General features: G+C 44.0%; 1 protein-coding gene across 10 annotated transcripts in view; it reads left to right on the forward strand.

Moving 5' to 3' along the window:
• Positions 1-14,406, forward strand: part of Prkag2 (protein kinase AMP-activated non-catalytic subunit gamma 2) — a 259,423-nt gene that overhangs the window by 190,909 nt on the left and 54,108 nt on the right. For all 10 annotated transcript variants that reach the window (XM_076831769.2, XM_076831778.2, XM_076831785.2 and 7 more), the window contains one exon: positions 12,701-12,770. In XM_076831769.2, coding sequence (XP_076687884.2) covers positions 12,701-12,770 — 70 coding nt within the window. The remainder of the gene's footprint in view (positions 1-12,700; positions 12,771-14,406) is intronic.

The following is a 14,406-nucleotide window of genomic DNA, read 5'->3' on the forward strand; positions in this document are numbered from 1 at the left end:
ATGATGTAAACTGACTTAAAAAACATAAACAGTGTGTTTTAGGCATTGCTAAGAAGGATATGCAATTGAGTCTAACCTGACAATTTTTCATTTATATCACATATATAATACATTTTATTACATACTATATATGTATAACATACAATACATATAATGTATGTTATATGCATATCTGAATGATGAAACAAAATAAGATGATACATTTAGGTGAGAATCAGAATGTACATATATTTTAAACACATACGTATAGGTAAAATCACACGGCATCAGGGACTGCAAAATAAAGACTTAAAGGTCAGAGGCCTCGGATGATGTGGTCACTTATGTACAAAATCCTAAGTAATCTACAAGAACCACTAGGCCTTGGAAATTAATTCAGCAAGGTCACAAGATATAAGATTAATATATAAAATCTGTTGCAGCAGCAACTGAGAAATGAAATTTTAAATATAATTTCATGTAGAAGAGCTTCAAAAACATAACAGACTTGGGAATAAATTTAGCAAAAGATATGTAAGACCTCTACACTGAAAAGTACAAAAGACTGCTGAGAAAGATCAAAAAAGACCTAAATAAATGGACAGATATACCATGGTCATGGACTGGAAGACTTGGTATTGTTAAGATGCCAATTCTTCCCAAATTGTTCTATAGATCAAATGCAATTCCAGCCAAAATTCCAGTAGGGATTTTTTGCCCTCTAATTCTTAAGTACTCAGAGGACTCAAAGCAATTTTTAAAAGAAAGAACAATGCTTGCATGATTTCCAAACTTATCAAGACAGAGTGGCCATGATGAATGTATAGAGATTAGCAAATAAAATGGAGTCCAGGAATAAATCCCCATATATGGTCAGTTGATTTTAGATAAAGGTGTCAATTCAATGGGGAAAGTAGAGTCTTCGCAGTAGTGTGGAACAACAGGGTTTTACTACAGAACAAAATTGAACCTCAACCCTACCACATATCATAATTAAAAATTAAATCAAAATGCATCATAGATCCAAATGTAAAAGTAAAAGTACAAAAGAAAATATTGAAGAAAATCCTCACAAACTTAGGTGGTGGGAGGGAAAACAAAGACTTCTTAGGACACAAAAAGCGTAAGCTACGAAAAGACCTGAGACAACTTAGATCTCACCAAAATTTCAAACTTTTGCCCTTTGAAAGACACAGGGGCTGGGTATGTGGCTTAGTGATAGAGCACTTGCCTAGTATGCATGAGGCCCTGGGTTCAATCCCTAGTGCACACACACACACACACACACACACACACACACACACACAAAATACAGGCCTATAAAACGGCAAGCTATGGAATGGGAGAAAATATTCACAATACATGTATCTGACAAAGGCTTTGCATCCTAAATATATCTTCGTTTTGTTTTTTGCTTTGCTTCTTTTGTTGTGGTTGAGATGGGATCTTGCTGTTACCCATGCTGGCCCCCAGATTCCTAAGCTCAAGCAGTCCTCCTTTCTTGGCCTCCCTAGTAGCTGGGACCATAGGCACATGCCACCACACCCAGCTCTAAATACATGTTGTTTTTGTTTTGTTTTGTTTTCAGTCCTGGGGATTGAATGCAGGGGTGATCTGCCACTGATCTGCATCGCCCCCCCCCCATCCTTTTTATTTTAAGACAAACTCTTTCTAAGTTGCTGAGGCTAGCCTTGAACTTGAGATCCTCCTGCCTCAGCCTCCCAAATCACTGGGATTCTAGGCCTGTACCACTATGCCCAGCTCTAAATATATATATATATATTTTTAAAAACTCAAACTTATTGGCCTAAAATGCATATTCATTTATTTATTTAGGATACTAGGGCTTGAACTCAGGGGCACTCAACCACTGAGCCACATTCCCAGCCCTATTAGAGACAGGGTCTCACTGAGTCTCTTAGCACCTCCCTGTTGCTGAGGCTGGCTTTGAACTCGTAAAATGCATATTTAAATCACGTTTTCTGCAGGCCACATTCTAGGCACAGCTCAGCTAAGTCTTCTGCCTCAGGGTCCCTCATGAAGCTGGGAACCGAGATGTCAGCCAGGCCCAGGCCTCATCTGAAGGCCCCCCTGGGGAAGGATCCATTCCCAGGCTCCTGGATGTAGGTCCTTGCAGGCTGCTGGCCCGAGGGCCTCAGTTCCTGCAACGTGGGCCTCTCCACCGTGGCAGCTTGCCTCATCAGAACCGCCAAGAGAGTCTCCTGGTGCAACAGACACCACAATCTTACAGGGGCAGAAGCAGCACTGTGGACGTGATATTCTCTCACCTTTGCTGTGTTCTCCTGTTAGAGGCAAGTTGCTAAGTCCAGCTCATGCTCAGGAGGGGAAATTCTACAGGTACCTGAATGCAGGAAGGGGGATTCATTGGGGGCCATCGCAGAGTCTGCCTGGACATGCAGCACCTCAGTAAGAACAGAAAACTTCAATCAAAAAAATGGACAAACGACTATAGCTCAGTGGGTAGAGGGCTTGCCTCACATGCACAAGGCCCTGGGTTCAATCCCCAGCACCACACACACACACACACACACACACACACACCAAAAAAAAAAAAAAAAAGACAAAAATCATTTCACAAAAGACCTACGAATGGCCAATATGCTCATAAGAAGATATCATAAGGGTACAGTGATATTTCAGTACATGTACATAATATGTACTGGCCAAATCAGGGTAATTAACATCTCCTTATCATTACTTTATGTTTGGAGGCTTCAAGCACTTATCTTCTACTCAAATAATATAATCACCCCACTGTGCTGTACTTCTGTCTAGCAAATTTTGGTACCCGTTATCCAACCTCCTGCCATCCCCTCTCCCCACCACCCCTCCCAGCCTCTGGAAATTACTCTTACACATTCCCATTGACTTTTTTAACCTCCACCTATGAGAGAGAACATGTGGAATTTGTCTTTGTGAGTCTGAGTTATTTCATTTAATGGAATGTCCACCAGTTCCATCTGTTTTGCTGCAAATGATAGGATCTCATTCTTTTTTACAGCTGAATAATAGTGTATTGTTATATATACCACATTTTCTTTATCCATTCATTCCCCAAAATATAAATTCAATTTCCATATATTAATTAAAATTTTTAATGTTTAAGGAGTTGGAAATGTTAACTACCCTGATTTGATCATTATACATATGATAATGATGAATGATAAATATGTACAATTAAAATAATAATAAAAATATATATCATTAGTGTTTAAGGAAATGCAAATCAAAACTACAATGAGAAAGCACTATACATCTACTGTAATGACTAAAATAACAACGAAAATGTTTAAAAGACCATACCAAGAGTTGATGAGGATATGAAGCAACTGGAACTCTCCTGTGTTGCAGGTGGAAATGTGAACTGGTACAGCCAGCCTGCAAAACTGGCCATTTCTTGTGGTGAACACACACTGACCAAATGACCAGGTCATCTATTCCTTGATAATTACCAAAGAGAAATGCAAGTGTATCCATGCAAAGCATGACTGTGAATGTTCACAGCTTTATTCATGACGGTCAAACATCGGAAACATCACAAACATCCATCCACAGGCAAATGCACAAAGCATGGTCATCCGTACACTGGAATGCCGCTTAGCAATAACAGTGAGCGAGCGAGTGACACACTCAACCATGTGAATGAATCTCATAGCCATTATGCTAAGGAAATGATCCAGGTGCAAAAGATCATCTACTGTACAGGTTCCATGTACATAAAATGCTAGAAAATATTCATAGTTGTTGAGAGCCACAGCTGAGTCGGAATGGCCCCTGGCATTTTGCCAGAAGGAATGGTTGAGAGGTGCTGCCAGAGCCATTAAGATGATGATAATTAAGTTAAGCTGTGTATAATTTCTGTGAGTGGATGATGCTGGATTGAAACAGGCTGTGTATTCAGTTGTATATTAGACCCCTGCTGTCCGGCAATAGGGCGGCTCCTGCTGCCTCTGGAGCCCGCTACTTTTGAGTTCTCGCGGAGTCCCCCCCCCCTTGAGTTCTGGTTGAGCTCTCCTGGGGATTCCTGGAGAGTTCGCATTCCTTGGTGAAGTTCTGGGGGAGGGAGTTCCCTTCAGTGTGTGGTGTTCCTGAGAGGGCCGCGTGGGTGGCGTTTGGGTGAGTTCGAAAATAAGGTTTGTTCCTGCTTGAGTGGCTCGTGATTTGTGCCCAGCCAGACTGCGGCATATAGTGACATACTGACTAAATGTAGATCACAATTTCCTGGGACCTTGAGGGGAATAAAGGAGGAATCAGAAACAGGCTCAAGGAAATTTTGGGGGGTGCTCCAGGTGTTTCATGTCTTGATTTTAGTTGATACATCCATGAAATGAATGGGTTGACCACAGGTAAATTAGACCACAATGAAAAAGAGACTAACAACTAAAAGCTGTTCTTAAAAGATGTACATTTTTAGGACTGGGGGTTGTGGCTCAGTGGTAGAGTGCTTGCCTAGCATGTATGAGGCACTGGGTTCGATTTTCAGTACCACATAAAATAAATAACTAAAACAAAGGTATTGTGTCCATCTATAACTAAAGAAAATGTATATTTTTTTAATTTTTAAATGTGCATTTTTGAGGGATGCAGGTGCTGTGTCTGCATTAGCTAGCTCTGTGTCCCCTGCCCCACTCTGAGTAGCTAGGTAACACTGTGGATTCTAAGTAAAGATCAGAGAGGTCCTGGAGCACACATAGCACAGTGGAGGCATCATTAGATCCCTCTCCTTTCAGCTTGAATATCCACTGTCTGTGGGACAGAACAGAGCAGAAGTTGCAGTAGTCAACTTTTTGTAACTTTTCACCAGTTTAAGGTCAGAGTTTCCCTAAATGAAGTAATTAAAAACAGACTATTATCAGTGGTCTGACCTGGGAAAGGTTAATGAATGAGCCAGTTGTAGGGGGAGAGAATAGTGGAGAGAGAGATTCTTGTAAAATTAAATTGCTCTGTGCATTGCTTTATAATATAAACACGACACATTTCAAAGCTTTCGACTTGGATGCGTTAAGAGTCAAAGGTTAATTGAACTTGATAAGCTATACTTAACTTTTTTTTATTTGCAAAGTAGTATGAGACCATAGTAAGAGTTGTCAGCCCCAAAGAATATAAGTATTTAGCTCCCAGAAAGTCAAGTCCAACACAAAGTTAAAATTTTGATCAACAAAACACAAAATCAAATTGGGATTTGCTGGTGAGAGATGAGGGACATACCTATTTCAGACCCTGAGTAGAGAGTTTCCCAGGACTGGGATTTGAAGAGCAGCAAGCTGATCTTGCTGAACCCAGGGGTGTGTGGGTTCCGGTGCCAAGTCTTCTATACCAGATTCTGGTCAGGCCAGAGCATGTTCTCTCAACAGACATTTTATTAACCAACCACCCTGGTGCCTGGTACATAGCAGATATTCAATAAGTATTTCCACAATGGCTGTCTTCAAAAGCTTAACTGTGTCTACCTTTCTGGAAGTTAGCAGATAAGCTAAAAGAAAGAATCTACGTAAAAAAGAATTTTTCAGGTTAATCAGTTTTCTTCGGGCTTTTTTTGCGGGGGTGGGGGGGGGTGCTGGGGAATGAACCAGAGCCTTGTGCATGTGAGGCAAGCACTCACCAGCTGAGCTGTGTCCCAGCCCCATCTTATTTTTTTTTTTAATAACACTCCTTTGAATCGGGTTTTCAGCTGACTAGAACTATAGAAATTGTTCGTCCCTCTCCCTGAAAATATTCTCTAAGATAAATGCTCTTTAAAGGAAATCGTAAGTAAGTGTTAGAGAAGAACTACTTTATTGCATCTGAGATTGTTATTTGGGAAAGTACTGAAATGAATGGAACATTTTCCCCAAACATATTGGTTAAACTCAATCAGAAGAATGAATAGTTGTGCTGTTGAATATGACAGGCCTTCACTTTTTATCAAATTTCTGTATCACTTTTTTTTTTCTTCTTTTTTTTTTTTGTGGTGCTGGGAATCAAACCCAGGGCCTGTGTGTGCCAGGCAAGTGCTCTGCCACTGAGCCACGTTCCCAGCCCGCAACACTTTTTAAAACCAATTGCTGTCACTTAACAAAATCTAAAGTTGTTTGGTGGGGGCAGGAGCAGGTTCAGGTCTCAGCCAACAGCAAACCAGGATGTGAAGAGTGTCAGGACCCCAGTCCTCCCACACAGTCTGTAAAAGAAAAATGTTTGCTGCCATTATTTCTCAGCACAGTCACTTTTTTCTTTCAAAATGTCAATTCCGACACTCAAGGGAAAGTGACTCCAATCATTTCTAAATAGGAAAGGGGTCCAAGGGAAGCTTGGGTAAATTGGATAAAATAACTGCTAAAACCATTATGGCATTAAAAATCAGCTGTTTACCCGCCAAGCTCTGATCCATTTGCTAATGATGAACACTTCACTCAAATGCATGTGAAGGCCTACTGTGTGTCAGTCTCAAGCCATTCAAAGAAGATGGAAGAATCATTCTCCTTCTTCAAGGAGCGTATAGGATTTAGAGGAAACAGAAAAGTAATAAATCTCAACCCAGAGTGTTTAGTGCCGTGTAGAAGTGTGTGGGTTAAAAGAAGCAATTGGCCAGACAAGTTGTGACAGGAGGTCAAGGAGGGAAGCGGAGGAGAGGGAAGGGGAGGGAGATAAAACAGAAAAGGCTTCCTGGTGAAGACCGACCTAAATCCTAAAAGGAATGGGTGGGACCCAGCCAAGGGATGGAGGAGGGGCAGTTAGATCCCCAACCTACCAGCAGCAAGGACGCAGTTGTCAAGTGTAAGGTCCACAGCGGCAATCAGCAAGCAAAGGTGCTGAAATAAAGTGACCAGACCTCTGCTGGGAGCTGAGGAGTTCCCCAAAGCCCCTCAGCGTTCCTGAGAGTTGCTGAATGAGTCTAGATGAGGGAGTTAGTGAGAGTACGTCTACATTTTTACAATGGAACGGGAAGGGGGAGCCGGAGGGGCGAAGGCCGCTGAGAGCTGGAAGCCCAGCTAGGTAGGTAGTGGGTGGAGACTAAGAATGGACTCAGATGACAAAATGAGAGGACACGGGGGAGTTTTAGACGGCTGGAATGGCACTGAGACGGGAGCTGCAGCATGGCAGTGCCCCACAGCTGTCCCGAGAACACCATGCGAGTGAGCCCAGAATGCTCCTGAAGCTCCATCCAGGCACCAGGGTCTCCTGTCATACCTGACCCCAGGGAGGACACCCTGGCAGTCAGTGCTCAGTGGCACTCAAGAGAGGTGGCAGGTGGCCACAGAGGCTTCGGTTCTGGGCACTAAATTATTCAGGAGCTACTATCCAGTCCTAAGGATGATTTATTTCTTTCTTACAGTAGCTATTTCAGATTTTTCTTTTTTCTTTTTCTTTTTTTTTTTTTTTTAAGGCAGAGCAGACTCACATCCGACCTCGGTGCATTAAGGAGTGCTTTTTGGGCAGGCATTTAATGATCAAGCTTTCAGGCTGAAGTTTTCACTTCCACTCATCATTCAAAACACTGTATTTTGCTGTACCTAGGCACAATTATGTAAGACAACCCTTAATAATTTAGTGTTTTTCACCAACTAAAATGCCATATTTTAAAGGCTCTATCTTCTGCAGACATGCTTTCTGTGAAGTCCGACTCAGAGCATTTCACTTCCACAGATAGAACCCCAGACTGGCTGCAGAGGCCAATGGCACACAGGTGGAAAGTTGCCTCCCCTAAGGTGACCCTGCTCCAAGTCCAGCTAGGTCGACCCTGTGCGTCTCTGTGTGGTAGGGCCATCCACTGGTCACTGGGGAAACTGGCCCAGATCTGGGGGAGGGAGGCCTTTGTCAGGTGTTGCTGTATCAACTGTGCGTGGCTCTAAGGATTGAGAGATGAGCTGCCATCATGAACACAAACCCCTCTCCGCCTGCGGGCACTGCCCAGCCCTTCCCATCCTCTGGCTTTCCCCGCCTGCCAGGAATAGCTAAAATTAAGTCTGGCACAAGCCGGTTAGGACTTTAAGAAAACATCACCATAAAAGGGCAACCAACGACCACCAACTTTAAATCATTTGTGCCAACAACCCCTGCTCTCGGGACCCTGAGAACATTTATGTACATGCCTAAAAAGCCTTGAAAGCCCTCAAGTTCCGGAAGTCAACAGAGTATGTCATAGAAAACTGTTCCATCCGTCTTTCCCTAGTGTTCTGTGACTTTCTGTCCAAGGAGGAAAATGTAAGATGCCTTGCTAAGTGAAGACTTGTGGAAATAAGTTCAGCATCACCAGCATCTGACATGGAAACATTTATATCAGGCAGCTCACATACCCATTGTCAAGTAAAGCAGCATAAAACACCCAATCTCTATTCTTCAGCTTCTAGCGTAGGTCTTCTTAGCTGAGGACCACTTTTGAAGGGAGCACACCCTCCTATTTACCGCCCATTTCTGCCTCTCTAAAAACAGCTCATCAGGATGACAGGTGAAGTCCAGAGTGCTCCTAATTGTTCAACTCCAGCTGGGGACTTTAAAAAAAAAAATTGTACTAAAATTACTGCAAAGGAACAAAAATGTAAACTTTTAAATTAGGATGATTGACCACATAAACTTTTAAAAATCTTTTTATTCTGTGATAAAGAGGATAATTGAGATAATTGTATACTTGCACACAACTGTGAAATATAATACAGGGGGATCCTGTGTGTCTTTACTGAGTTCCGCCCCCCCCCCAATGGTAACACCTTGTAAAACAATTCAGTACAGGAAAAACAGGACTCCTCATATGTGGCTGGCAAAAATGTAAAATGGTGCTGCCACCTCAGGAAAACAGTTTGGAAGTTACTTAAAATGTGAAACAGAGAGTTACCAATGCAATATGACCCAACAATTCCACTCCTGGGGCTGTACCAAGAGTGATGAAATCACATCCACACAAACACTTTGTACAGGGATGTTCATAGTAGCATTATTCATAAAAGCTAAAAAGTGGAAACCACCTGACCACTCATTAACTGATGAATGGATAAACAGAATATGGCCTGTTCACATGGTGAAAGGTCATTCAGAAATCAAAGGAAGAGCTGAATCACATTACAACATGGATGAACCCTGAAACATTTTTTTAAAGCCAGTCATGACAGATGATGTATTATATGATTCTACATGTATGAAATGTCCATAATGGGGAAATTAAAGAGACAGAAAGTAGATTAGCACTTGCCTGCAGAGGGGAGTAGGGATGGAGCTGGTAATGAGAAGTGGCTGATACTGGGTGCCAGTTTTCTCTTTGGGATAATGAAAATTCTGTAAACTTAGTTCAACTCAAAATATACTGAAAAGCACTAAACTGTATACTTCAAGTGTGAGTGAGTTGTTTTTCCAATAAATAGGTGTTTTTGAAATCCAAATTTTCATTTTTTTCTATGTAGTTAAATTGGCTTGGCTTGGCTCATGGGGGAAAATATAGTATGAAGTGACAAATAGCACATCAACATTGATATAGTCAGGCTGCAGAACAAGCTCATCACCACAAGGGTCCCTCATGTTGCCATTGTGTAGCCACAGGCATCTCTGTCCACCCCAGACCCCTGACCCTTGGCATTCACTGATCAGGGTTCAATTTCTATAATTTCGTCATTTCAGAGTGTAAAGTGGGACTTGGGACTTGACTCAGTGGTAGAGCACTTGCCTTGCTTGCACAAGGTCTTGGGATCATTTCCCATTACTGCAAAGACAAACAACAACAAACAAACACAAACAGTATAATGTAAGTGGAATCTGTGGTGTGTGCCCTTTGAGATTGGCTTTTTTGACTCAGCATAATTCCATGGAGCTCTATCCAAGTTTCTGTATGTATCAATAGTTCATTCTTTTAATTGCTGAGTAATATTCCATGGCATAGATGCAAGTCCATTTTTAACCACTTCCCCTTGAATGGCATCTCTTATGTCCAGCTGGGGCTATTACAAACGAAGCTGCTTTGAACAGTCATGTATAGCTTTTTGTGTAAACATAAGTTTTTATTTCCTGGGATAAATGCCATGTGTCATTTGGTAGTTGCATGTTTGGTTTTATAAGAAACTGGGTTTTTTTTTTTTTTTTTTTTTTTTGTTGTTTTAATAAGAAACTGTTTCCAGAGTGTCAGTTCTGTTTTTTATTCCACTAGCAATAGGGATTCTGTTTCTCTGCATCCTTACCAGCACTCAGGGCCATTACCATTTTTGTTTTAGCCACTGTAATGGGTGTATAGTGATATTTCATGGTGGTTTTAATCTGCATTTCTCTGACAGCTAATGGTGCTGAACATCTTATGTGCTTATTTACCACCTGTATATCTTTTTTGGTAAATGTCTCTTTATGTCTTTTTAAAATATATATTTATTTTTTAGGTGTAGATGGACACAACACAATGCCTTTATTTTTATGTGGTGCTGAGGATCGAACCTGGGTCCCACCCATGCTAGGCGAGCGCTCTACCACTGAGCCACAATCCCAGCCCCTCTCTTTGTCTTTTGCCCATGTCCTAACTGGATTGTCTTGTTTTTGTTTTTAATCGAGAGCTGAAGTTCTTAATTTTAGTGAGATTGAATTTATTAGGTTTTTTTCCCCTTTTATGGAAAGTGTCTTTTGGTTTCAAGTCAAAGTCTAATGCTTTGCCCAATTTTAGGCCCCAACAATTTTCTATATCTTCTTCCTAAAAGTTTCACAGTTTTATTACTTAAGTCCATGAGCCAGTTGGAGCTAATTTTGAAAAGGTATGAGGCCTACGCTGAGGTTTACTCTTTTGTCTTTTGATGTCTAGTTGCCCCCACACCATTACTTTTGCACCTTCACTAAAAGTTGCCTTGGAACATTTGCCCAGGTCCCTCTCCGTGGTCTCCGTTGATATTGTATCTATCCCTTTGCCAGCATCACACAGTCTGGATTATTACAGCTGTACAGTAAGCTTTCATGTTGGATAGAGTGACTCCTCCCACTTTGTTCTAATTTTGCAAATTCTTTTAGGTATTCTAGAACTTGTGCCCTTCCACATAAATTTTAGAAAAAGCTTGTCTGTATCTATCAAAAAACCTTCTTGGGATTTTGAAAGGAATTGAATTAAACCAAAAGATAACTGGCATATTTATGGTAGGTCTTCCAACACTCCAATTCATGGTATTGAGATGACTCTCCACTGATTAGACCTTGCATTTCATGCCCACTTTGTATTTTTAAGTATGCAGACCTTATACATGGAGTTCCTTAAATTTACATCTAATTATCAATTTTCTTTGCAGAGATTGCAAATAGTATTTTTGTATCAGCCTCCACAAGTTCAGTTAGTATACAGAAATGTAAAGTATTTTCATGCCTTTGATCTAGTAGTATCCTATGACCTTGCTGAACTCACTAGTTCTGGGGTTTTTGTTTTTGTTGTTTTGTTTGTTTGTTTTTAAGATTTCTTGGGATTTTCTATGTAGATGACAATGTTATTTGCATGGTTTTCTTTCTTTCCAATCTGTATGCCTTTTATTTCCTTTTCTTGTGTTATTGCAGTGTAGAGCTTTCAGCACTAGGTTGAGTAAGATTCGTGCCAGCAGACATCCTTGCCTTGCTCTGGAAAGCATTCAGTCTTTCGGTGTGAAACACGACATAAGCTGTACATTCTTACCACACATCGTCTTACAAAATCAGCTCTATCTCCCCCGCCCCTCCTTTAAAAACATTGTTTTAAAGGGGAAGTTTAAGGTTAAGGATTGGCCCAACTGAGGTAACAAAACAAGAAAGGGCAAAGAGGTGTCAGTACCTCCTGCTTCGGGCTAGGTTTGCAAGAATGACAGGACGAGTTCCTTTCCAGAGGTTAGGGTTATTTGCGGTCCTAATGAAGTGCAAACGGGCCGACATCCTTAGCAGGGCCCTTGCGTTCTGCAGCGGGCTAAGGCCCTGGTCCACGGAGCAGACAAACACCGGCTGTTAGGCAAAGCTGCCAGCCCCGCCACCTGCCAACCTGAGCTGGCGATAGGAGAGGCTCAGATACCCAGACCCAGAAGTGGCCAGGGCCAGATTTAGACTGTGTGAACTTCTGGCAGCAGCTCCCCCAGACAGAAGAGAATGGGTGTGAAGGGAGAAAGCAAATTCAGAGTTCCTGGTCCAGGGGGCCAAAAAAAAAAAAAAAAAAAAAAAAAAAAAAAAACCCAAACAAAAAACTCGACCGCAGCAAAGTGCATCTACAATCTGTGTAACCAGGGAACAGTTTCCTTTTAAGGGGGCCGGGGACAGGCAGTTACATCCAGAATTTCAAAGACGAAAAGGAAAGCCAGAAACGGCGCCGCGGCGAGCGGCCCCATCCCTTCCCGCGGTCCTGCAGCCAGGCCCGCGGGTCCCGCCGTCGCCCCGCCCCGGGCCGGCCGGTCCACACCTGCGCAGGTTTCACCTGCCCCGCGCGGGCCGCGGGGACGGGGGCGGGGGCGCGCGGGGCGGCGCGCGGCGGGGGGGGACGGCAGGCCCCTCCCGCGGAGTGCGCAGGGCGCTCCAGCGCGGCGCGGCTCCCCTTCCCACGCGTCCTCCCGCGGGCCGTACCAACGGCGGGGGGGAGCGGCGCCGCGTGGGGCGGCCCACCTGCGCCTCGGGCGGGGGCCCGCGCCCGCCCCGCCCCGGCCCGCAGGCCCCGCCCCCGGCGCGGCGGAGCGAGGCCCGAGCGCTCGGCCGGCCGCGAGCCCGCCGGCCGGGGACGAGCGCCGCGGCCCATGCTGATCGCTGTCCTCCTCCTCCCCCTCAGGCGGCGCTGGCGGCGGCCCCGGGACCCGCGGAAGCCGGCATGCTGGAGAAGCTGGAGTTCGAGGAAGAAGGTGAGTGCGCGCTCGCCGCCGCCCCGCGGCCCCGGGCCTCGGCCCCGCGCCCACCGCCGCCCCGGAGCGGCGGGTCGTGGGCGGCCGGGCGGCCCGCGCCGCGGGGGTCGCAGCCCGGCTCCGCGGGAGCGGCCGCCGGCGCCCTGGGGCGGCCCTTTTGTCCTCCGCGCGGCCGGGCGCGAGCAAGGTGTCATGCAGCCCGGCCGCCTGCACGTCCCCGGCGCGGGGCCCCGGCGTGGGGCGTGGGCCGGCCCGGGACCCGCCGGCGCCCTCCTCCCCCCAGGGCGTGTCCGGCTTCTGCTCGACGGGGAAAGTTGAATGGGAAGACCCGGGCGCCGCGGGCTCGAGCTCGGGCGACCCTCGCTCTCCCTGTCATCCTGTCGCCGCTCCCCTCACCCGGCTTTTCTTCTTCCTGCCCTATTTTCTTCTTGTCTCTTCTTACAGGTAAATAACCTGGATCTTATTTTGAGACTGCTAACGTTTGACGGGATGAACTTGTTCCTTGGCAAAATTAATATTTAAAATGGGATCCGATGAGCCCAAAGTTGAAAAGGAACTTTACATAAGATGCTTGTCAATTCGAAGATTTTTAAAGGCCTTCACGCTACCTCGTGTATTTCTGTTATTTATTTAGTGACTTCTCTTTTTTTCCAGGAGCATTGGTAGCATAAAGCCCCGGAAACAAAGAATGTGCCATGTGGATGCTGTCCCTTGTGCCAACTTTACTTTAATACCCCTGTTCATTTAGTCAGGCAATTACTTAAATAAGCATGCACGGCCAACTCGGGAGTACTAACCCGGTAGCATTAGGCCGGTGCCTGTTGTGGATTCACTGCAGCATCTCACAAACATGTTGGCCAGAAGATAATGCGTCCATAGTAATTTTCATTGAAAGTCTTCCTCCATATTTATTAACAAATAATAGGTCTCGGAATTTTACTGGACTTAATTTGTATTTCATTCTACTGAAAGATAAGCTAGTGTCAGTGCGATTGCATCTCACTTTTCTTCCCTATTATTGTATTGCAGGGCACATTTTGGCCAGTGTCCAAGGGTGATATGGTGTGCTCTTCCATTAAGACTGTCAAAATCTTAGAGATTTTCTTTGTCTCTGATGTTAGTAACAATGAGAGTCTATTGCATTTAAAATGTTTGCAGATTAACATGGAGGCAGGAGGATCCTGGAGAGCAGTCTCTGTTAGAGAGGAATCTTAATATGTTTAAGAACCCAGGCCCGACTTAGAGTCTCACCTCCCCCTCTCATTTGACTACGTGACCTTGGACAAGTTACCTAACCTCTCTATGCCTTAGTTTCCTCATTTATAAAATGGGGCTCTTGTCAGGGTGTTTTGAGGATTAAATGAGACCATCTGTATCATGGTATTTAGTACAGTGTAAACTCATAGTAAGCACTTTGTAGATATTATTTACTATTATTGATTAAGCGACATTAACCACTGTACCAACATCATAAGACTTTTTAAGGGTTTTATTAATGAATCTTCTCAAGACGGATTTGGTGTGTGGGGGCGAGATCTCAAATTCCTTGAGATTTATTCATTGAATTATGTTTCCTATCTCAAAGCAGATATACAGTCTTCTTTGCATTGTTTCTGCTAGTATAACTAATGTAAAG

Source organism: Callospermophilus lateralis, chromosome 1 (assembly GCF_048772815.1).
Source record: "Callospermophilus lateralis isolate mCalLat2 chromosome 1, mCalLat2.hap1, whole genome shotgun sequence".
In the NCBI taxonomy this organism is placed as follows: domain Eukaryota; kingdom Metazoa; phylum Chordata; class Mammalia; order Rodentia; family Sciuridae; genus Callospermophilus; species Callospermophilus lateralis.